The sequence below is a fragment of the Limanda limanda genome, chromosome 19 (genome assembly GCF_963576545.1).
Source record: "Limanda limanda chromosome 19, fLimLim1.1, whole genome shotgun sequence".
Classification (NCBI taxonomy): domain Eukaryota; kingdom Metazoa; phylum Chordata; class Actinopteri; order Pleuronectiformes; family Pleuronectidae; genus Limanda; species Limanda limanda.
Window position 1 is genome coordinate 16,895,011 of NC_083654.1, and position 24,126 is coordinate 16,919,136.

A 24,126-nucleotide genomic window follows, 5' to 3' on the forward strand; every position below is an offset into this window, starting at 1 on the left:
TTCACTGATTTGAAAAAGGGAGACATTTTCCCATTTTAAGGTTATAAAGTTGCATAGTGTTGCTTTGATGGGACAATATTCAGATCTGACTTTCCCAAAAGAAAAATTTGGGAACTACACTGATTTATCATCACATTTATCATCACATTTCCACACTGTTGGTACCACGGACGGTTACAGAATCGAAAATCAATGCAGCGAAACACATTGTGTCAAAACCTGGTTACTACATTACCCAGAATGCAACTCCAGGCCCTAGTGAAAAAGCGCTGACGTGACGTGCAAAGGTTACAAATGATGTCATGTTTACAAATGTATTACAATATATTTTAATATGAACAATAGAACATGTTAACAAAAATGTTTGTGCTTACACAACTCTTTTTACAAATACTTAAAAATATATAAACGTAAAACAATATTTCTATAAAGATTTTATCTGAACATATCACATGTTAAGAGTTGTCGGTAAAAGACTAAAACAAACCATCAAAGCTGTTGAACTGGGTCAACAGATGAGTCACCACTCGGTCTAACATTTCCACAGAACTATGAACAGAATCAAGTTATGTTCAACATATTGAACGAAATCATGAACTGCTTAAGAAATATAAAATGTAAAATTAAACATTCATATGCTGAATTAAAAAGTGCAAAATCAGGAGATCAGGTTGACAAGTTAAAACTACAGTGACAAATGTAAAGATCCTGAACTGATCTGGACTCAGTGTTGATGTGGTTTCTTGAGGCGAAGAGAAGGAAAACATCTTTAGTCTTTTCCTTTAGCCCTCTTCGGTTCCTTGTTGGATTTGTTGAGGATTTGCATGAGGTTTTTGGACATGAAGTACGGCTTCTGCAGAGATCCGTCGTGCCGCTCCAGGTCCTCCACTGTGAGGAGGACAAGTTGTTGAAAGATTGAACAGACCCTGACATTTAGTTTCTTGGAGAATTATTATTAGTGTCTCGTCTATTAGCTTTACATTGTCACGTTAAGGTTAATTTCTGCTCAACGTCAGATCTATGGACAGACTGAGCCTTCTGTCCTTACTCTTCATGTGTGTGAACATTTAGGTCTTTCTTAAACTCACAGAAGCAGAGGAAGAGTGTGTCAACAGCCATGTTGTACACACTGAAGAATCCATGGGCGATGAAGTAGCTACCGAACACCACGGTCTGAAAGAAACCAACGTGTGAGTCAAAGCAACTTTCCGTTCGTCTGACAAATCTGAATTTCACTCACAATAATCGGCATCCAGTAGTAGTTGAGGTTTAGATGGCTGAAGGTGTTGCCCGGGAGTGGAATTCGTCCGGAGAAGAAGAAGAAAGACAGAGCACCTGGAAAAAAGAAAAGGAGAAGGAGACGTGTTAGTGCTGTTTCAGTTATTCTTTCCTCTTGAGTCTTCCTGCAGCAGCCGGATTATTCATATCCTGTTGATTCAGGCGTAAAAGACACAAAGAATATCTTCTAAATCCCTACACATGCTTCTCTGTAGTTTTCATAACATCCTCTCCCCATCCTTACCCACGCCTCCAACCACCAGGAGCTTCCCGAAGAACAACAGCACGTCCGTCACCTTATCGAGCACCACGACCCTGAGAAGACACACAACCAGAGTCACACAAACACTTCTATACGGCTGTTCTATTTTTATTTAAACTGTCCTGACACAGAGAGAGGCAGCTGGCAGTAAACATGACTCCAGCACAAACCTTATTATGTTCCTCAAGAGCAGCATGAAAGCGTTTCTGGCAGAAACACAGAAGTTTTTCCCATAAATGGCGATCTGTCGAGAAAAGAACCAATCACCTGGTGTTAGGAAACGCTCCTCATCACACAAATAATATACATTGTATATACAGTATGTGATTTAATACAGTTACAGTAGAAGGTACATTTGTGATGTATTTTCTTTAGGGGAGAGAAAGTCATCCTTAAGTTATAGAGGAGCATGTTTTTTGTTTGTCATTTTACTTAAAACATGTAGAGAGGAATAATATGAGTGTGTTCACCATGATGTAAGCGTTCCTGTTGAGGAATTTGATGCACTTCTCCAGACACCAGAAGCAACACTTCATGCAGCACAATATGAAACGTGCAACTGGATTCTGCGCCGCTGGAGGACAAGGGTGTCATCATGTTTAATAATAATTCATAATTCATTGGATTACCAGTTGACTTCAAACATCGTCTTATTAAAACGAGGTCCGTCAGCTTTACCTTTTGTTTTGTGGTCAATATATTCCAGAAGCATCCTCACTACCTGCACCAGGGTCAGGATCAAGGCTCCGAATGCCAAAGAGCCAACATGGTACCTGACATATAAAAAGACAGTTATATATGTGAGTCAGTGAGTCTGGTTCCCAAACTGCTGTGTAAACTGTAAACTGCAGGTCTATAGTGCCCCCTAGTAGATAGGGAGGGAACTGCAGTCAGCCATCACATCCTGTAACTTATTGTGTATGTCTTTTGGGTGAAACATTTAAATAGCTACAGGTTTTGAAACACAAAACACAAGCAAAGAAGTTGATATCAGTACAGTCCAAATGCATAAATGATCAAAACAGTTTATATTTTCTGTATTTACCTTATGTGGGATAATCAAGTCATTAGGAGAATTGGACGAGACAGCTTAAAAAATGGTGGATTGTGTCTGATGTGTCGGCAACACGTGAACCTACCTGAGTGAGCGTATAAAGCCCCCCCACACAGGGAACATGGGGATATCGTTTGGTTTGCTGAAGGCCCAGTAGTAGGAGGCGAAGGCCCCAGCCAGCGTGCACTGCCCCAGGGCGATGACGAAGTTCACACACCAGAGAAAAGCCACCGCGTTGTAGATCTGCAGGTTGAAGAGGTTCCTCTGCAAGAGACCCTCGTTGTTGTATTTGATGAAGATGCAGCTGGCTGAGGGGCAGCCTGGGTAATCTGACAAGGTGAAGTTCTGAGGGCAGGAGATGGAAAAGTGAGCAACTCAGAACTTCTTAGCTAAGGTGATTGGACACACACACATTTTCACAGCTATAAATCAGTTTTTCATGAGAGGAAAATCTAGATATTATCACTTTGTCTCATGTTCTGTAGTCTCACCTGAGGGTTACAGTCCTCTGTGCCATTTACACTCTTACAGTCACTCATTGAGGAGTTGAGAGCCACAACTCTGTAGATTGGACTTCCTGACGTGGCCAAATATCTACATACATTAGTTTGTAAAGGGAAGAACTGATACTTTTGATTATTGAGGCGATTGAATGGTGTTTTATCAACAGTGCGTACACAAATATACAAACAAACACACTAAAGGATACAAAGCAGTGGAGCCCCAGTAAATAACACACACCACTAGGAGGACAAAGGTGACCAGAGGGTACAGCAGTGCGGACATCATGTGACTGATCGCCCTGGGGACACACACAGCATGACGTCATACATCATCTTCAAGATACAAATCAATCTGAGGGTAATAATGACAAATAATAAATAAGTGCCAATGATTGTTGGTTCTTCTTAATATAATAAAAAAAAACTTCCCTTTAACGATTAAGTACGTATTCAAGATCAAGATTGAGAGCTTGAGTTCTGAAGTGTGTATTCATTTAACAGATATAGTTTCACTCACTTGCTGGACTCCTGGATGAGGGCGATGGCAATACGGATTCGGTTTCGCAGGAAGATGAGCGTCAAGAGGATGATCGCCTCCATCACAGATACGATTATCACTGAGGAGGAGGAGGAGGAGGAGGAGGAGGAGGAGGAGGAGGAGGAGGAGGAGGAGGAGGAGGAGGAGGAGGAGGAGGAGGAGGAGGAGGAGGAGGAGGAGAATGTCATATTTAACCACGCACCAAACTCACATGCAGTTCAACTGTGGAAAAAACCTCAAAAGTACAGCATCTTTGTTCTAATGCATATTTTTTTATATATATATATATGTTTTTTAAATGCCACTCAGCTTAAGTCCAATTGTATTGAAAGCATTTTGAACTCACAGAATGCCAGCCAGGTTTCTTGGACTTGTAGGTAAACGTTGAAGTTGGTGGTGAAACCGATGTCAGAGATGGTGGCGGAGATTTTCTTGTAGTTATCATACTCCCAGTAGCAGTGCCAAATCCCTACAAGACAAAGACTCAGGCTTCAACAAACAGCACAACAACGCTTGTCCGAAAAAAAACCATAACGCTTGAATGTGGGAAACAGTTCAAAGTTCTCCGGTGGATAAGTTTACCATAAGCTCCAGCTGCCAGGACTCCTACGATGAGCACCCACACCATGACGGGAGCAGTGAATCTCAGCAGCAGCAGAAACAGCAGACTGACAAACATGGCTATGACCAGACCACTGAGAGGAGAGAGGAGAAGGAAGACAAGAAGGTGGACAAGAGGAGGATGGACAAGTTATGCAAAAATACACAATAAGACAGGATCAAATAATATGGTTAAAGTTCCACAAATGACAGAAGCGTAGGTCAAATGCTACAAATGAAAGGTGAATGTACTTTGAAAATAAGAGCCTATAGTAATCTATGAGCCTTTTCTAATTCCTATTTGTGTGTTTGTCAGTAGGGGGCAGTGTGAGGTGTAGTTCTGGAAGGCAACTCACAGGAGGATCCACGGCCACGAGGATGCAAAGTCCTCAAAGATCCGGACACCGACTTCTCGGGCGTTGAAGCCGTTCACAATGTCCCTGATGAGAACACACAAGCCGAAGTGAGCTGTGACGGTTTTCCATCCAAACAGTTCAAGTGCAAAGAAACAAAAACTAAGAAAAACTCTTTAGTTAAAAACAGAGAGCGTATATGAAGATGGACGAAATGACGGTTCCCCAATAGTGAAGCCAAAGTGTCTCGATCACCCCCTGGTGGCTGGCTGCAGTATAGGTCACAAAACCCACCTCCTCCATGTTAACAGTCAAAATTCACATGATATCATAACGCATATGTTTCGGCTTCATTTCTGGATAGTGGGAGGAAGGGGAGACGCGTCGTTCATCTTTAAATAAGTTCTATTGTTGGAAGCTACCAAATTAAATGTACTAGTAAAGAAAATGGGAGTTTAACAAAAACGGCAACACGTGGTCATCACACAGTAAACAACAACATCAACGACTATAACAACTACCAAAAATTAATTTTCTCTCCACTCCAGCTCACATGCGGACCATAAAGATAAATATAACCCCAGGCACAGAAAGAGGGAGAAGTTAACTACACATTCATGTACTACTACTACTTCTACTACTACTGGGACTAGGACTAGTACTACTACCACAACTATTCTAACACTGCAAGTCCAAAGAAAAAGCTTCACACAGCATCTGAATTACACACAGGAAGCAGGACATCTGGGAGCAACTACAACCAGCGGCTACACTACAGGGAATCACAAAAACTCACAAAGCTACTGACCGTGCGCTGGTGAAGAGGAGAAGAAAGTAACTAGATTATTTATACGAGTTGTTGAAGTGCAGAAGTAATTTTTTATTGAATATGAAGAGGTCTGGATCCGCTGCATCTTACCCAGTGCCGTTCTTGATGAGGTTGATAGTGTCGTTAACTGAGGAGGGCAAACCTGGAATATTAGAAAATTCCCCAGGGATATCGGCCAGTTTGGTGATATCAGGCAAACACCTTCCCAGAACTAGGAGCAGAGAAAACAAGCAAAAACTTCAATCAGTGGTTATAATAATTAATCAGCAATAGATCTCATGTTCAGCAGCAGTTAATAGACTAAAATAAAAAGTGTTTTCATTTTAGTGTGTGTGAGCAGATGCAATCACCAGAGGTCGTAGGCATGGAGAAGTATGGACACAACTCCTGGTCCACGATGGCTTGAACACTCTGTAAAAATGTTAAATCATCATGTTAAAATTATCAGCTTTTATATCAGGAACAAAAAAACATCTATATAACGTTTAGTGAGCGGAAACAATCTCCTGTGAGATTTGTGTAACTGTCTGCAGCAGAATCTAGTCCAGCAAGTTCAAGAGTAATATTGAACAGTGGCTGAGTTAAAAAGACATAGAAGTCATTAAAAAACAGCATATATCTCCAATATTTAGCAGGAAACTTTTAAATATTAAGAATTTTAAGCAGGATTTGGTGGATTCATTACAGCAGCAGCTCTTCTGATTCAGGAAGCCGGGATCGTGGGTAATATCCACCGCTCAGTTGTGTTTGAGTTCAGTGAGTGGGACTATGCAGTCAGAGCAGCTGTCAACACATTCAGAGGCTTTTCTCTACATGAAAACCACAGATTAAATCCGACTAAATCAACACATGAGGCAGCAGAGGGCGCCGTTACTCAGTAAGAGATACACAGTGTTGCTTTAAGGACTTTCAGAGACACAGAGTGTAGAATTGCAGCAGAATGGGACTCACCAGGGAAGTATTTGCCAGATCTAAAGATGGCACACAGAGGCTCTGATTGAAGACAGTTGCTGCTGGTACATGTGGAAGATACGACCCTATCGGCACAGCCCAGAACTCGTTGGGACATTCCTCCACACAAACCTATGTGCAATGACACAAAAAAGATAACTTCTGTCACGCTGAGAGAGACCAGTAAATTGTTCAATGTAATTTCAAACTTGAAAATCCAGCAGCCTCCTCTACCTGTGTGGTCGGACACTGGAAACCATTGAGAGCAGTTGCCATGACATTGAGAGATGTGGCACAATTGAGGATGTTAAAGTAGAACAAGTTGGGTTTGTCTCTAAAGGGGGAACACAGAGTCAGACATAGGCATATTTATTCCATCTAACATTTGTTAAAAAAAAAAATGAAATCATATGAAAAGGTAAGAGCGGGATTTAATTACTTATTTGGCCCGATGCCACAGAACCAGCCCGTTGAGTTTCTGGGATAAAGAACGTGCCTGGGGTCGCCATAGAGCCAAGCTGATAAAGACAGAAAACAAACACGTGATAAGAAGCGAAGAACAAAAGACAATGACGTTAAAGATGAAACTCTGGGAACTTCTCACTGAACTGTAGCTGAAATACAACTACATTTGTGTCTATTTGTATTTAGTTTTAATTCCATGTACCAGTTTTTAAAACATCAATTTCTTTTCTTTTCTTAATATTATTCAGATATTTGTTTCCCACATTATCAACATACTAACAAAAAATAAGCAGTATAATTTCCATCGGTTGTCAAACGGTTGCCAAATGTTTAACTTTTGTCAAAATAAAGTATGTGATACAAATATTTGCAGTTTTAAATATAGTTAATAACTATTCTGTTCACACAATTTGATGCAACACTGACAATTCACAGTTTAAAATTATAAAAACCACATCTCAGTCTGACCACAAGAGGGCACAACAAGTGACACCTCTCATGTTTCTAAGCAGTTTGGTTTACACACACCTGTTGCTCTCTGCAGTGGAACACAAGCCTCTGTCACATTAAAGTGATAAATCAAGCAGTATATATTTTTTTTCTTAACTATTTCCTCGTTACACATTTATTTATAACATTTGCTAACGAGGAATAAATCCAGAACCTTAGTAGACTCCTCCACTCAACCACAACTAATCCACTGCCAGCCGGTGGTTTTGATCGACCTCCACAAGAGGAAATAGCTGATTGTTACTCTTCAACTCTTCCACATTACTCCCTCGCATATCAGCCGTCTGTTGACCCAAGATAAGAGCCAGTGCTCCGAGTGATGGAATGAGTTTGATAACAAGGCAATAAAGAGCTCGCCGGAAAATCAGCTGTTTGTACACAACTTACAGCAGTGACGGCTTCGTTCAATTAAAGACACGAATGTAGAAACTTGAAACCTGTAATCTAATCAACAGGTAAAATGGACATGTTTAAATTCTGAGTACAGGGATTGCGAGAAAGAGAAAGAGGGGGAGAAGTGTCCAGTATCAACCAGGCCACAGCGTGAGGTCAAAGAAACCTCACGCTGTCTGAGGTTTTAATGGAGCAACCGGATTGGCAAACAACAAACCTTGTTTCCCTAAATGCTGAGCAAGAGTGTCTTACCTAATATCCCGACCGCTATGTAGCCGAGGAGGACGAGCATGAACAGGACGCAGCAGACGATGTCGGTGCATCCTCTGATGGAGAGAAACAGAGACAGCAGCAGGTGTCAGTGAGCTGCCTGAGCTTTGCAGGGAGGTTTGCCTCGGGGGCGACAAACCTGATTCCATCCGTCAACAGAGATTTAGCAAACACAATGTCGAGCTGTGGAAACTCAAAGACAGAAGCAAGGGCATCAGAAACCCGAGAGCCAGAAGGATTTGGGATTGATTTGGGCGAGTGGCCAACGAGGCTCGCTCACCTTTTCTGAATGGGTCCATTGAAGCCCGGGTCAAACTCTGCAGGTTCTCCTGGGGAAAGAAAAGAAACAACTTTATTCAGACTCATAAAACTCTTTTAATCTCAACCATACTGTGACCTTGACTGACTAGGGGTGCGTCATCAATAGGTAACTGGCGTGTTTATTTTTTATTTAATCGTCAGGGACACTTAAGTTAATCACTTGGGTTTGCCTCACTGGAATTTCCCCTCAAGAAAAGGGTAGATATGTTGGTGGTATTAAATCAAAAATGTAAAACTTCAGGAAAACAGGGACTCCTTAAAATGTTGAATAAAAAAGAACTAGGTGAAAAATCTGTCAACAAAGACAGGTTGTTTCTAAGCAATAAAGAATCTTATTGGAGTTAATGAACAGTGATTTAATGACAAGACATTTTAAGAGAAGGAGCCATGTATTTTTTTATGGGTTGGCTGCTCACCGGAGCTTTACAATATAATAAGTATGTCAGAGGCGGCTACATTACAGGAAAGAAATGACTCCCTATTGTCTCCTGGAACAGAGAGTTTCAAGAAACCAGAAGAACAAACAATGAAATCCAGTAACACAACAAGGTGCTCCAATTCTCTTGAAACTTGCTGGAAGGCTGGGGAATGAGCTGAAACATAATGCAGAGATCAGGCCTGTGTCCACTGCTCATACCTCAGGACAGGTTTAATCAGGTGCAGATTTGCATAATGATCTCCATGTATCTGACCTCGATACACGTGCACTGTGGTGATTCAGCGGCCGTGGTGGATATGTGCGTTCTCTGAGTGACGAAGGTACAGAGGATGCGAGTGGAGGAGCAGGATTTCACTGGTGGCTCAGTGATATTTGAATGAAATTTGAATTCAAAGAATTGCCTTTAAGACGAGGGAGAGACACGAATTGGAAAAACTGTGTGCCAATTAGAAAACCTTGTTCAGAAGAGATTGTCAACTGACCACATTCCTGTAGTCGGATCATTGAGGCTCAACCAGCCTCCAGTGAATTATCCCGACAGACAGGAAGAACACAGCCGAATCAATCACATCAAAAAGAAATCTGACAATTCTGATTTACATCCACAAACGTTTTAACGAACACTTCTACTGCTACTTTTGGTTTGAAATTGTCAAATCATTGTAATGTAGAATGTGTTTTACTGTACTTGTGATTATTCTTTTGATCTAGAGGTGGTAAGTCTATGAATACTGTTTCTCATTTATGTTTAATAGTACAGCAACACATTTACATTGGCTCTTCAGTATGACGAGAGGAAAATAATATTTCTTTCATATTTGGAACGTGCTCCGTTCATTTTATTTGTTCACAGGAACGCACATTTATCCAGGCAGCTCACCGACTATAATCATTTCTCACTGAGGCTGGAGCGGAGTTATCTGGACCGGCTGTAATTTGAATAAGAGCAAATGTAAGCTGTGTCAACACTGCGAGCCGACTCTCACATCAGGATACAAACAGGATGCAGAGAGTCTGTGTCCTTAGACTCACACAGTCCCACATGCAGGCTGGTACACAAACTTAGCACCAAAGAACTCCGACACAGATCAAACCAGACTCTGCTTACATGGAGCAGTGGTGCAGTAGGAGAATTGGATGTGTGTATAAAAAGTGGTTAATTTGGAGGAGAGTAGGAACCAGTGGACAGAGCCATAAGGAAGTAGGTAGTAAGTATAAAAACAACAAAGTGACCAGAGACATGTTATGACGCCAGTGTCGGATTTCAGCTCTGCTAGGAAACCGCTGTAAAAAATGCCTCACTGTGCAGGACAAATAAAGCACTTCTCTGTTTTTATGCTCTCATCAAAAGTTTAAACCTTGAACCCTACAAAGGTTTGCTTTTATTACTGGGATTTGCAAAAGCTCCTACATGACAGCGGGGGGTGGTGAAGGTCATCAGGTGACCTTGGCTACAGAGGAGGGACACAGGAGAGGGAACAGGTTTTCTTTTGTCCGAGTCATTTGTGACAGAAAGCAGAGAAACAGGTCCAAGACTGAAAACGTAATGGATCGAATATTGTGACGACCGTGAGGTTTATGGACAAACCACACCCTTTCTCATACGTCTGTAAAAAGAAATGACAACCTAGTTAATTAGTACTGAAGCAAAGAAATAAAGCCAGTCGTTTAAAGTATATGAGGGTAAGGGGCACATTCATTGAGAGGCGTGAGTGATCTGACTCCTGAAGCTTTTCTGTGACTCTGTTTGTGTTTAACACGTCAACAGGCCTGACAGCAGCAGAAAGGATTTCTTATCACTGTAAACATTCAGATAACACGGAGCTGCAACTAAAGCTAAAAATGTTACTAACACCATTTCATTCTCAAGACGTTGTTTTCAAAATCTCCTAAACCAAAATATTCAGATTATGAGCATATGTGACAGAAAGAAAAAGCAACAACCAAGAAAAGTTTGTCAAAACATCTCGACAAACATTAGCTGATTCATCTCTAAATAGAAGTAGAGTCTGTTCATGTATGCAGTAAACTGTCTACGAGTTCCCGTGGTTTATTAGCTTTATTAACAAGCCTGTGTTTTAAACATCAGACCCGTCCCCTTAGGCCTGAATCAGCTTTTTACCAAATTCTCTGGTCAATGATTTGCTGCAACAAACACAACCTCAGTCCTTTCCTGATGCTCAGTGTCGACACTAACTAACAAAACAGGAAAAACAAAAGGTTTGAAATGTGTAACTGCTCCAAACACGCGTCATTTAAAGGGATTTTGACTTCCTCATGAAGGCTGGTAGAGAGGAAGCAGATTCCTAATCAGAAAACATACGATGCGCTAAAGGAGACGGTGAATTTACGTTAAAAAATAACAGAGGTTCAATTGTCACAGTTTGGCCACGATTAGCAAACAGTCCACTCTGACACTTGTCATCGCCTTAGTTCCAAGGAGCTTTCATAAGTTATTTGAGGAGACGTGAAATCCGACTTGATATTTACTCCCAGGGAGGGTTTGTTATCTGTGGCCTTGTGAACCCTCCCAGACGGTCAATAGACTTCATCGATACACAAACAGCACAGAGAGCCAACAGGGATCTGCTGTACACACGACACTAAATCTTCACAGAAGCAACTGAAACGTCTCAGCATCACCAGTGGCACCGGTCACAGAACTACAAGTGGAAGTGATCTGTTCCACATGTTACTGGTGTTCTCTATCCCAGTGGGAAACTTGTACTTATACCAGCATGATGTGAAATAAGAAGTAATCTGTGTATATCACAGCAGCAACTATTCAAAACCTCTGGGATTCTGAGGCAAAACAAGAGGTGAATAATGATTTACACAAAATCAATCGGCAACTCTTCAGATAATCATTAAAGTGATGTACAAAGCAAAAAATACATGAACCTTCTGGCAGGTTTTCTTACATTTTATGTACTGATTGATTCATTATGGAAAATTAATAAGACACTACTCAGTACTGATTCATCAAACAATAAAAAAAGAAATTCTGTGGTGACAGCTTCATGACTGTCCAAGAACCTCGACTGTGGGAAACCGTGAAGGTCATTTATGACATAAACTCGGCAGAATATGAAATACTTAAAGGAATTTAACAAGTTGCAACCAATATTTGTTTTATCATGTCAGAAAATAGTGAAAAAGGCCAAAGGCCAAGGTGGCATCTTCTGGCAGTGGAAAACAGAAATATTCATATTTAAGAAGCTGAAAACGAAAAATGGAATGACTGAAAATGATAAAACCAATGTGAAAATAAGCAAATATCAATCGTTACCATCTTGTGTCACTGTGATTGTCTTTTTGAACGTTAATTTAGGGGTGAGGGGTATTCAGCTGCAAGACGCAACTTCACCTCTAGGTGTCACTAAATTCTACACACTGAACCTTTAAATACGTGAAAAATGGAAATGGTTGATGAAGATACTGGACTTTGTGCCTGAGGCCAGTGACTCGTTCTTAATCTACTATCTCCATCTGCGCCCATTTTTATTTGCGGTTATTGTCATTTTTGTGTCTCTGCGATGTAAAAAAAATTGCTAACATTAAACCAGTGGTGTAATCAATGTAGATTTCAATAAGCTGGTTATTACATGAATTGTGTTGGGTGTTTTTATAAATCAAATACTAATTATAGATTACCTATATATGTTATGACTTGGTGTTTAAAATTAAACTAAATTGAACTGAATTGAATCTTTTATTTTAGCCATGGACACTTTGTCACTGTGTTTACATCAAGTTAAAATGACTTAGCATTAAATTCAATTAAATGTGACCTAATGTAGCGATGACAGTTAACCTAAAGAACACTTTAAATCAAACATCAACACAAACATCAACACAGTTCGTCTGACAACACTCAAAGTGGCACAACACAGAGATTTTGTTGTGAGTTAGTTGTGTTGTGTTGTTGTTGAGTCACCGGGGAACTCACCGTACTCTGGCTCCGGGCTCTTCTCCTGCTTCTTGCCCATGTTGCCTCCACCTGTTCCTCCGTCAGGACCTCGCACCTCAGACTGAAGCGAACTCCGGATGCATCGTAACTAAGGGAGGAGAGAGAGAATCTTTCTGGTTTAACCCCCACTCGCGTTACTAGGCAGTGACGTCACCCGAGCACCTACCTGCCGAGGGACGTGCACCTGAACCGGAGATCGTCCCCCGGCGAGAGGAGTCACTCGTGGATGAAATGATCAGTTTATTTTAACCCCCAAAATACTAAGGTCTTCTATAAATACTACCTTGTAATACTTGCCAACATACCAACAACAGTATTACTTACATGTTCTCCTTTTGATTTTGCTTTCTAAATATTTTGGAGCATGGTGAGAGGAAGTCTGTATGTAATTGTCGTGCACATGACAAATAAAGTCTTGAAATATCAAACGATACTTATATATATACTCAAGTTTGGATTTATTTGTCATATTCAAGTGGGTCATAAGTAGCCTATAATGAAAAGGTTTTGGACAAGAAGGAACTGCTCAGCTCAATAGTGCAACTTAGTATAAAGAAGTCAAATTCAATAGAAAAGTACATCAAAGTAAAAATGTGGAATATGGCCAAAATGGCCACTAAATGCAAAATAGTAGGCTTCCTGTTGCGTTTTTCCAATTGCACCTAGAGACTTTTTTGTTTGTCTGGTCATGATACACCTGTGTATCGATTTTTGTGAAGACCGGTCAATGTGAACACGTTCCAGGGGTCCTGGGGGGCACCGTTGAGCCATTTTGCCCAACCCATTGAAAATTCCTTCAGAATGCATACATTTTCACCACTTTCTACAAATTTTGGTAAGAAGTTGAGCATGGTAAAGCCCTCAAAAAGCCAATTAATTTGCCTGAATAATATTAATAATAAATAATCCTTACAATTTCAATAGGGTCTCATCTGACCTTTGATGTCAGTGCTCGGGCCCTAATAAAACTATATACAGCCAAAAGGTGCAGTAACATTTGTTACAAATTACTGGAGGCATTTGTGAATGTTGTATATGGCAGTTATTAAATCCAGAATGAAAATATTCACAAATGGCTTTTTCTTAATTCTAAGGTCATATCATTATTGTACTGTATTCTATTTTCAGTTCATTATTTGACATGTTTCCATCCGTTTAATTTTACTCCTTCAACCCATCTATATCATTCTAGCATATATTAGTTATTATACACCCAAACAGTTTTTATAACAAAGCCTATTGTAAGATAAAATAGAACTTTATTAATCCTGATGAAAATTCAGGACGATTGAGACGTTTTGGCTTCCCTTTTGGGACCCGCTTTTTCGTCCATCTTTATATTCGACTATGATATAAACACTAGCAGAGTGAGACCTCTTCCTTTTACTTGGATCTCTGACAGAGGGCAGTGCATCTTCCCTCTCCTCTTGCTGTGATTGAGGCCTTTACACGCCCCCTGTTGGTGGCATCATATGATAACACCATTATTATTATTATGGTATCATATAATTACAGAAAGTTGCAGGCAAAATATATTTTAAACCCTGATGATATATAAAACATAAATATTACACAGCATAAGGTGAATTTTTAAATACCGTTCAAATCATATGGCAGCTGTGTTGAAGGAAAGAAGAACCGTCACTTCTTACACACTTATTACAAGAGCCCAAAGATCAACTCATGAGCTAATTTATTACACTAGATGTGACAAAAGGAACAAATATATAAAAATAAAGAAAATATAGCTAACACAGTCATCCAAAACAACACCATCTCTCAGGTCCTCATTGAGTCCGGTACGAGCTGGAGGCCGACTCATCACTGTACTGTGGCAAGAAAACTGTGTGTTCGTTGGCACAACAGAAAATACATGTTATTTGATGGCGGATTCCTAATGGACAAACTTTGTGTCAAGGCAAATGTTGTTGTTGAGTGAGATACAGTAAAAATTCTGTACGTACAGAATCACGAGACCTCCTTGATTTCTTCAGACATAAAACACACAACGTTAAAAAGGTTCAGGCGCATGTCCTCAACCGAAATATCATGAGTCGAAAAAACAGCACCATGCATCAAATACAGAATTTTAAACGTGAAAAAAACATAATGGTGTTTTTTCACTGCCAATGTGCGCAAGAAAAAAGATGAAGAGGCCAATCCAAAGGGCCCGTGGTTGAGTGTTTTAAGAGTGTCCCAGAAAGGACATCCCACAGTCAGCCCCCGAGTCTGGGCAGGCCTCCAGCCGGGCCAGCCTGCTCTGCTCCAGGGCGATGGCCTCCGCCGAGTGTTTGCATTTCTCTGATCCACACTGACAGGTGAAGTACTTGCTCTTAATGTCCCAGAAGCGATCTCCATAGTCAAACCTAATGGGACAGACAAGAGCAGTCAACACAGATTAGACTCCAGGGGAATTATGTTTCAGAACAAATACAACTTTACATGCAACGTTTCCACAATTCAACGCAAATGTAAATGATGAAGAAAAGGAAAAAGGGATGGATATGAAATTAAAGAAGAATAAAAGAATATGCAGATGATAATATGTTGATCATAAATGTCACGACTTCTCACCCGAGCTCTTGTCCGCTGAGGATGTCTCTGGAGCTGAAGAAGGCGATGCGGGGGAATCTCAGGTCCTGGTGCAGCATGAACACACGCACTGGGATGAGGTTGGGGTCACACAGGTGGTTGATGAAGCGGCTGATGTTGCCGTAGTAACGGGCATCGATACAATACACTTCCCCGTCCTGCACAGAAAAAAAACACAGAAAAAAGCAAAAACCTGTCAGAAAAAACATACACATCCTGATGTCTGCTTTTTCTGTCATGTCAGAGTAACATATTGGAAAAAAGCATTTTATATCATCTGGTAATTGAGCATCAAGACTAAACATGTTCATCTTTTAGTCGACTCCCCAGGATCAGGTCTGGTTTGGTTAGTCTTTACTGGTTATACAGGAAATATGCTGACTCCTCGAGCTCCTCAACGGTTTTCTGTGTCATCACCTTGTTGTCCAGGTCGAACAGGTACGAGTCGTCTTCTCTGACGTCTGCCTCTGCATCAGAGATCAGCTCCCCAACGTATCTGTGTGGAGAGAGGACAGAAACTTTTAACCTCAGACCTTCCACATAAAAAAGCAACCTGTAGTGGATTTGTTTTTCTCACTCGCAGATGAAGCTTCCCTGGGGAATATCCTGCAGAGCTCGGACCCCCCATCCCATCTTCTCTGTCCTGTAGAGCTGAAGACGCACTCTGAGGGAAAAAGGAGTCAAGAATAAACAGTTAAACCTGCTGCTGATAATAACAACAGAGCATGAATATCTTAACCTTATATGGCACATGGCTGATGACCATTATGTTACATGAGATGTGCTTACTTGATGCCGGCCTGCACCACCCGGTTCTTGCATGTCCGATAACAGGAACACGCCATGTTGCATTCGAATATGAGAGGAGGTTCGATTTTGTTGAACTCTTGGAGCAGCCGTTGGTCCTGGGAACAGAAAGAAGGAAAAAGCAGGTTGAGATTAATTCCACTTTTTAGGCCCCTCAGATATCAGACTTTACTCTGCTGTTTCAGGCCTAACACAAAAATCCTCAAATGCAATCCTACAGGTTTTCGAAGTAAACGGATTTAAAACAACATCTTTATTTACCTTGTCGTACCAGCACCGGATGCTGAGCTGTCCACAAAGGCAGTTACTAGAAGAGCAGTCGTCTGTGCAGCTACAGTGCTGAAGAAAAGATAATCGAATACACAAGATGGAATTTTTACAGAACATTATTTATGGCGTTTGTTTGTGTTAAAACAGGATAGTGAGGTTCAATCAAGACTTGGATTTTACCTGTAAGTGTGTAATGTTGCGGTCTATGTTCATTGCTGACGTTTCACAGTTTTCTGAAACATATTTGTAGTCTGAAGGACAGCCCTCATCATCCACTGCATTCACACAGGGAATCGGTACGTTCTCGTAGCCCTGGGCAACATCACTGGGACAAAAAAAAACAGGAGTTCAATTCAGAAAATATCAGAGAAACAAGAAGAGGGAACAAATCTGGTTACATAGCACGATGCCATTATTGCAAACACAACACAGCCTACCTGCAGATGATTCTTTCAGTCCGAAGCATGCGATTGGTTATTCCCCTCCGCAGCTTCCTGTTGATCTGGAGCGCGACCCACACTGGTGTATCCACCCGTGCCAGGGTGAGAGGCGTGTCTCCTTCCCTGTTCATGACGTCGATATCTGCACCTCTGGAGAGGAACAACCTGCAGAAACAAACAGACATAACCGTATTAGTTTGGCACTGAAGTGAGGGTAAAAATAATGAAAACTGCAACATTAATTAGTTGTACAGCTTGTGATTGACTCACGTGACACATTCTAAGTATCCCTCTCTGGCGGCGATGTGGAGCGGCGAGTCTCCGTGCATGTTAACAGACGCGAGGGAACAACCAGCGTTCAACACCAGCTCCGCGATGTCCACGTTCCCCGCGTACGCCGCCCAGTGGAGACACACGTTCAGCTCCTGGAGGGAAAGCGGGGACTGTTTAAAGTAATAACCTGAAATATTTTCATACACCTACATCCATTTTGTCTCCATCACTACAAGACAACAGGGACAACCCTTGCAGTCTACATAGCTTTTGGAGTTTCTCTGGTTAGTGTATATTAGTAGGCATGCTCATCTTAACAGTCTACAGTGTGGACTATCATATTACCTTATCATTGATGGTGACGTCAGCTCCTCTGTTGAGCAGCACTTTGATCACATCAAGATGTTTGTGCTCTGCGGCCCAAATGATCGGCGTCCACCCACCAGTATCCTGAAAACCACAAAGAAATCTAGATTAGGCAACGCTTGCCTCTCATCAGTCGGTGTGATCTCTGCTTCCGATAATCTTTTTTCCTTTACCTGTGCATTCACATCCACCTGCCCCGTCTCCAGCAGCATGCTGACCATTTCTAGGTTTCCCTGTTTGGCTGCGTGGTGGAGTCCCGTGTATCCATCCTCCTCCTGATGAATTAATGACATTAACAAAAGACTGAAACCTATCTACAAGTTCACACTCGTTTTGTTTTAATTTGTGCACTACTCAGACACTCACAACGTGATAGACGCAGGCACTGTTCTGGACCAGGTAGCGAGCCACTTCGATGTGATTATTGATGATCGCTTCCACAAGAGGAGTCCTCATGTCTTTGTCCTGGGCATCGATCTGAGCTCCGGCCTGTCAGGACAGAATTAAAAGTCATCTTCGATCAAAAGCTTGAGATATTGTGATGGTCACACAAAATAAGAATCTCACCCTGGAGTCTGAGAAAGTGTTTCTCAATAAACCAAATATATGTTGTTTGCAGCCTCGTGACAAAAAATAATGACTAATAATAATATGAAAGACTTTCTTCTCATGATACACAGAACTTCTCACCTGCACCAGCATGTAGCAGACTTCCAGCAGACCTCTTTGCGCAGCAGCGTGTAGAGCAGAGCGTCTGTTCTGAGAGTCAGGCTGGTACGTTGGATCTATACCCTCCACTGACACACACGCAAACACGCATCACAAAAACACTCTTTGATACATTCAGGTGCCGCTCAGCAGAAGAAAAGTACAGGTCATAGCCCAGCACTCACTCAGCATCAGCAGAACTCTCTGCACCTCTCCTTGCTTGGCAGCGGGGTAGAGCTGGCGAGGGTGGAACCGAAGTTTCTTCTTCCTGGCGAATCAAAAGCAACAACATTTTTATTTGAAATAGTCCGATCATCTCCCTTTGATCCAAACATCTGATCCAAACATGTCCTTTCAGTTGGAAGAGCTAAAGCAAACAGCAGAAATATTTACACAAATCTGAACTCCTACCTCTCTGTGTCCTGTGTTAGGATGGCCTTCTGCAGCGACGCCCTGCTGGGCCCAGGTGGAAGTGCACTGGGGCTGATGGGTTTCCCATTTGGCATACAGAGAGACGGCCCCACGCTGTCCACTCCCTCCTCTGCTGGGGGGACGGTGGCCACGGTGGCTGCTGAGGCGACAGGCTGTGGAGGCTGCTGCTGCTCCACTGCCAGCGTCACCAAACCGTTGCTACGCATACGAGCACTAGAGGAGGCAACGAATGAGGGAAAGGTTTAGCTAATTAAAACGTTTACAGCTTAATGGAGTCAATAATTCTCTCATGAGTCACTGAATCCTAACCTGACAGGTCGTTCGGGCATTTTCCCGTCCTTCATCCCCCCGGTGGAGGCTGTGAGGGAGGGGGCCATGGGGACAGACGGCGGCAGGGACGGGGTGGTGGTGGAGGACGCCAACATGGTGACCACGGTGGTTGCAGAGGCAGTGGACGAGCTGAAGGAGGGGATGGTGATCTCCTGGGCTTCTGAGGCGTCTTCACCGCAGTGGGGACAGAAGAGCATACCGCCACCGTTGGACCTGCTGCGCCCGCCGCTCAGCACCGTCACACAGCCCCGGTGGAAGCGGTGAGCGATACGCTGATCCGGGCAGCACTCGAGAAACGTACCCTGGAGGAGGGAAAGATTTGGGATTTGAAGGTGGGATAATGAGGAGAATAAAGTAGGATAAAAGAGACAATGACAGAAGGATAGACACACGGCGCTGAGTATTTTTGATAATGACAGCAGGTGGTTTTAACTCTCACCGCTATGCAGAAGTATCCACAGCCGGGACAGCAGTGGTGTTTGACCATGTGTGAACGATGAACGTCACAAAGCACCATGAGGGGCACTCGACTGGATGGACGCATGGTCTCCCCTTTAACAGTGTGACTGGTACAAGCCCTCAGCTGGCAAACAGAGAACAAGAGAGAAAACATTACACGGTTGGACATTGGAAATAAAAGACATCACACTGAGTTTCAGACTAAACCTTTCAGGGATGAAGCAATAGTTAAACACTCCCAGCTCTCCTGAAGCAATGAAAATAAATTATGCTTTGAAGCTTGATATTACTTACAACCCCTCTGTCTGTACAAAGGCAGTGTTGGAACAACTGTGATACTCCAGCCTCTGATATATTATTAGGAGAATACTTTACTGCAGTAATCAGTAATGTACATATATCTCCATCAGAATGGTGAGAGTAACAAAGGTGGACAAAACATGTTGAGCTGTTAAAGGTGAAAAAAATGTTTTGCAATGCAAATCTAAATCTTCACCATTTGATTATCTTCAAAAACCATCAAAACACACGATGCATGTCATGTTTCCTAATTCAAAAGGCCACTTTCAGAGCAGATACTTATACACAAGAGGACACACCTCTCCGTTGATGCTCTCGGTTGCTCTGCACTGTCGGCTGACTCGGTGGCTGGAGCTGTCGACCCGTGGAGCCTCCATCCTGCAGCTGCACAGAGGAAGCTCCTCCAGCCGCTCCGTGTCTCCTGCCTCGCTGCCGTCTGCAGAGGGAGCAGGACAGTTACATCTCTCATGGGATTACTTTGTGTTCTTAGGGCAGCTGTTGATTTGAGACTGAATGAGATAAACAAATGCCTTTTTTTATTTGATCAACTTTAAATTGTATTCCTTTAAACCAACAATCAAGGTTAACTCCAGGTCGCTGTTACAAATCAAATTCGAAAAGCAGCAAATCTGCACATTAGAGAAGCTGAAATCAAAATTTTTGGCTTTTTTCCTGAAATAAAATGAAACTGTAAATAATTTGCTAATTTAGAGATTATTTTTCAGTCGATCAACGAATCATTCAATTTCTAAAATCACACTAATTCAAGTAAATAGAAATGTCCCATCCATTTCTTTTAAACTATGTCATTAACGTACCATGATGAGGAGAGAGAGTCAGACTGTCGGCAGCAGCGATGTCCAGGGCACCCAAGGGAACCTCTGTGTACTCTGCAGCCCTCCCTACACCCCCCACTGTCTCCACCACGTCCACATCAGCACTGTTTCTCTCTTTGTCCTGGTCCAACCGTGTCCATGAAGACTCCTCGTTCCCATTTCTTCTCCGGAGAGCTCTCTGTGTTTCAGACTCTGAACTCTGTAAGGGAAGACGTCTGTGTGTGAATATAAACATGTGATATGTGTTTTTAAACAAGTGTGAGATGATCCAGTTACGGGCCTAGTAGAAGGGTGGTGGAGAGTGACATCTACAGGTGTAAACAGTGCGTGATGTGTTAACAAAATAAATAAGTAAGAGATAAGAAAGTAATTATCATGGTAGTAAAAAGATAGAATCACTCACATGATCTGACAAGTTCATTGACCCCTCTATGTCTGTAGTGTGCTGCCTTTCTTCTCCCCCAACATCTTCAAACTATAAAATAAACAAATCTAATAATGAGTTTTACTTTTTAAAATACAAAATAATGCTAAACAACAGGCACGTTGTGTTGATAAGGTGTTATCTGTTTTAAGGGACAATATGTAAATTAAGTTCCACACCTTTTCTGAATCTCGTGTGGACAGAGTGGAAATCTGCATCTTCTTGGCTCCTGCTTCCTCCTCAGACTTCTCCACGTTGCCGTTGCTCTTCACTGGTGTACTCTTGGCAACGGACTCTACCTTTTTAAGGAATGTCGTTTCCTCCTAGGTCAAAGAAATAAGAACATACACCAGCAAAAGCCGAGATTAACAACCGAAAACAAATCTTATAGAGTGTAAGTTATACACCTGAAAAAACATCCTCTTACCAAAGTTTGAGTGTTTTCAGGAATGTTCTCAGACTTCTCAGCGATGCTCTCCGATAAATGATCCAGTTTTCTCCTTTTTGCAGTGACTGGAAACACCACAAAGCACCATGAACCATGACAGTGTGAGTTCTAATACAAACAAGGTTCTCTGAGTCATTTTAATTCACAGCAATGGGGTTATTTTACACAGGCAGATATTAGTTGATATGAATGTTCTCAAGCTACTGACCTATTTCAGAGTCAGAGGGAAGGCAGGCAGAGGATCCCGAAGGTGCAACAGATGCAGCAGGTGCTTCACCATGACTCATCTGTGGAATAAAAACAATAATCAACTCAAAAGATAATGAAAAAGTTTAGAGACAAAACCTGAACCACTGCATTACTGTGCGTTCTGTCAGTGACTGAAGGGTTTTCTAACAGCAACACACCTTCAAGAGTGTTGCTCGGTTCAAGAATCAAGACATTGGGGTGATGCAATGTCAGATGATGGCTAAAAGAGAAATCTAAACAAATTACCATATTTATTAACCTGTCCAATGGAAATGCAAGCTAGATGCTGGAGATGAAAGAGGCTAACCTGTCCTGGTCCTGGCCTGTTCATGGTCTTGCGGGCTCGGTGGATCTTGGTTGGGGCCGGGGAGACGGAGGGAGACGAGGAGGCTGTGGCAGAGGAGGAAGAGGAGGGGGAGGAAGAGGAGGGGGAGGGCGCAGGTGGCAGGAGGGATTTACTGCTACCGGGTCCAGAAACGCTCATCTTTGCTCGGCCAGGGGACAGCGCTGATGACGTAGAGGGAGAGGAGGACAACGAAGAGGAGGACGTAGAAAGAAGAGACTTTGCTGCGTGGCCTGAAGAAGGGAGGTCAAAATAGCCAATGACATTAGATCAGGTGACTCAGAGAGACACAAGTTCTGCAACATCAATAAAACGCTAAATGGGAAGTCTCACCAGCAGCAGGTTTGTTCAGGGAGGCGTCCTTACTCTGCAGTTGTGATGATGACATCGTCGAAAACAAACCACCCATGTGCTCTGTCCTCTTTGTGACAGCAGCTGTGGTGGAAGCTGCATTATCTGTGAAACATTTAAGTTTCTACATGACTTTTGAAGACCAGCACCATGAAATATACATATTGTAAACATCAGTATTAACCCTTATGCATGAGACGTTGACGCACCTTCCTTGACTTGACTTGGTCCAGCTAACGACTCTGCTGGTGATTCAGAGTCATTTCCTTCAGGAGGCTCCTGGTGGAGACGCAACAGGGAAACATGTCAGGAAATATTCATCAATTATTTTAAATGGTATCTGATAGTCAGGGCTACAGACAGCTGAATATTTTAATATATATAATAAAAGGATACAAAATGTAATCTGATTTTCTGCAGTTCAAGTTCCAGCAAACAAGAATGTGAGACAGTTAAGCTAGGCCTAGGCAATAAAACTAAATTAACAATTATCTCAATATAATTTTCATCAAAAGCAATATAACACTGGTTCAATATATAAAGATGTAATTCTTATGCAATGTGTCAGATGTATTAAATATTTTGCTGTTTATTAAGTGTTTGACATTCTCTGCTCATAAAGTGGAGTTTAAAAAGTCAACTTTCATTCAGGAAAGAAATGATAAGTGACAGTTATGTTACAATTGTCCAAATCGAGACTGACATAAAATGTTTTATTTTTATATCAGTTTTGGATATAATATCATCCAGCCTTTAATAGAGCTGCTGTTTAAGATGTGTAATCTTTTCAGAGTAAAACACAAACTTCAGAACTGTGATCTACTTTATTTAAGAAGTACATGGAACTCATAGGAAACCTACACAATATATAACTGGTCAAACATCATGCTTAGCTCAAATCTCTGTTATAGCTAATTTACTGTTTTCTCACTGGCTTGTCAAGAAGAAATACACAATTCAACAACAACAAACCACATTTGCATGACATCTTATGCGTGACACTCCTGTTGGATGTCTTTTAAATCGATCTCAAACCCATCTGATTATCCACTCATGCAATTAACAAGTATAAAGCAGCTTCTTTTTCTGCTGGAGGCTGCAAACCAATGGCTCATGAATCACATATAGCTTGAAATATAGTATTGAAGTTATCCTTCAAAATGTTTACCCTCATCAATGCTGCTAAAACCTTTATCTTGATGTTTTCCTACATTTGACATCTATTGTACTAGGTTTAGGGGCTACGTATTATTACCCTGTTTAAAGGGTTTTAATAGTTTTTCCTTACTCTTGCAGACTGTTAAGGACAGAGGATGTCTCACCATGTTAAAGCCCTATGAGACAAATTGTGATTTGTGAATATGGGCTATACGAATAAAATATGATTGATTGATTGATTGATGGCGGAGGAGCAGCGAACGCAAACCTCAGAAGAATCGCGAAAAACGAGTGAAGACCCCAAACTACGAGGAGAGAAAACAATTTAAAACTGTGAAATGCTAATGCGGGCTAGCCAGTGTTAGCACAGCTAGCAACAAAGAGCTCTCCCAGGCGACAAACGAGGCTGTTTGGAGCATGTAGCATCGCGCAGGTTAGCTAGCGGGGTTAGCACCACGTCACCCGCTGCGTAGTGAAGGGTTCGATTCCCGCCCGGGTTCGTGAACCCGCAGCTTCGTGTCGCAGTGATGCGTTTTCTACCTTTGTCGTTGTCTCAGGTGCCGACATGTTTCCCGACGAGCGGTCACGACGTAAATAACGTGCC

General features: G+C 42.0%; 2 protein-coding genes across 4 annotated transcripts; both read right to left on the bottom strand.

Moving 5' to 3' along the window:
- Positions 1 to 769: 769 nt before the first annotated feature.
- slc44a4 (solute carrier family 44 member 4) lies at positions 770 to 12,755 on the bottom strand. The gene is made up of 23 exons (XM_061093078.1): positions 12,716 to 12,755; positions 8,287 to 8,335; positions 7,989 to 8,062; positions 6,808 to 6,886; positions 6,603 to 6,702; positions 6,369 to 6,500; positions 5,768 to 5,828; positions 5,508 to 5,628; positions 5,397 to 5,402; positions 4,592 to 4,675; positions 4,218 to 4,330; positions 3,982 to 4,104; positions 3,615 to 3,714; positions 3,304 to 3,396; positions 3,086 to 3,188; positions 2,680 to 2,939; positions 2,219 to 2,313; positions 2,011 to 2,114; positions 1,711 to 1,784; positions 1,523 to 1,593; positions 1,241 to 1,335; positions 1,089 to 1,173; positions 770 to 888 (listed from the first exon to the last, which is right to left on the bottom strand). The coding sequence occupies exons 1-23, from the start codon at positions 12,753 to 12,755 to the stop codon at positions 770 to 772; spliced, it is 2,181 nt and encodes a 726-aa protein (XP_060949061.1).
- Positions 12,756 to 14,412: 1,657 nt separating this feature from the next.
- Positions 14,413 to 24,101, bottom strand: ehmt2 (euchromatic histone-lysine N-methyltransferase 2). 3 transcript variants are annotated; one of them, XM_061093152.1, is made up of 27 exons: positions 24,063 to 24,101; positions 22,574 to 22,643; positions 22,347 to 22,469; positions 21,978 to 22,246; positions 21,630 to 21,708; positions 21,401 to 21,486; positions 21,153 to 21,296; positions 20,953 to 21,024; positions 20,532 to 20,748; positions 20,013 to 20,149; positions 19,394 to 19,537; positions 18,934 to 19,256; positions 18,604 to 18,837; positions 18,378 to 18,460; positions 18,175 to 18,281; positions 17,851 to 17,973; positions 17,658 to 17,759; positions 17,464 to 17,568; positions 17,116 to 17,270; positions 16,843 to 17,010; positions 16,586 to 16,730; positions 16,397 to 16,474; positions 16,118 to 16,233; positions 15,906 to 15,992; positions 15,746 to 15,824; positions 15,311 to 15,486; positions 14,413 to 15,102 (listed from the first exon to the last, which is right to left on the bottom strand). In XM_061093152.1, exons 1-27 carry the CDS (start codon positions 24,087 to 24,089, stop codon positions 14,922 to 14,924), a joined length of 3,630 nt encoding a protein of 1,209 aa, XP_060949135.1. In that variant the 5' UTR covers positions 24,090 to 24,101; the 3' UTR covers positions 14,413 to 14,921. The 3 variants fall into 3 exon arrangements, with proteins under 3 accessions (XP_060949135.1, XP_060949134.1, XP_060949136.1); XM_061093151.1 differs by having other exon boundaries at positions 17,116 to 17,288; XM_061093153.1 differs by lacking the exon at positions 20,953 to 21,024 and having other exon boundaries at positions 17,116 to 17,288.
- Between the last annotated feature and the right edge of the window lie 25 nt (positions 24,102 to 24,126).

Bases quoted from the DNA above. Each gene is read 5' to 3' on its own strand.
- ehmt2 (XM_061093151.1), bottom strand. From the start codon at position 24,089: ATGTCGGCACCTGAGACAACGACAAAG. The intron at 21,709-21,977 runs GTTAGCCTCTTT...TTTATTCCACAG, and splicing joins ACAGGCCAGGACCAGGACAG to ATGAGTCATGGTGAAGCACC. The intron at 17,289-17,463 runs GTAATATGATAG...TACTTTAAACAG, and splicing joins ACGTCACCATCAATGATAAG to TCCCCGCTTTCCCTCCAGGA.
- slc44a4 (XM_061093078.1), bottom strand. From the start codon at position 12,755: ATGGGCAAGAAGCAGGAGAAGAGCCCGGAGCCAGAGTACG. The intron at 4,331-4,591 runs GTGAGTTGCCTT...CTCTCCTCTCAG, and splicing joins TCGTGGCCGTGGATCCTCCT to TGGTCTGGTCATAGCCATGT. The intron at 1,336-1,522 runs GTAAGGATGGGG...TCTTTTTTCCAG, and splicing joins CCTGGTGGTTGGAGGCGTGG to GTGCTCTGTCTTTCTTCTTC.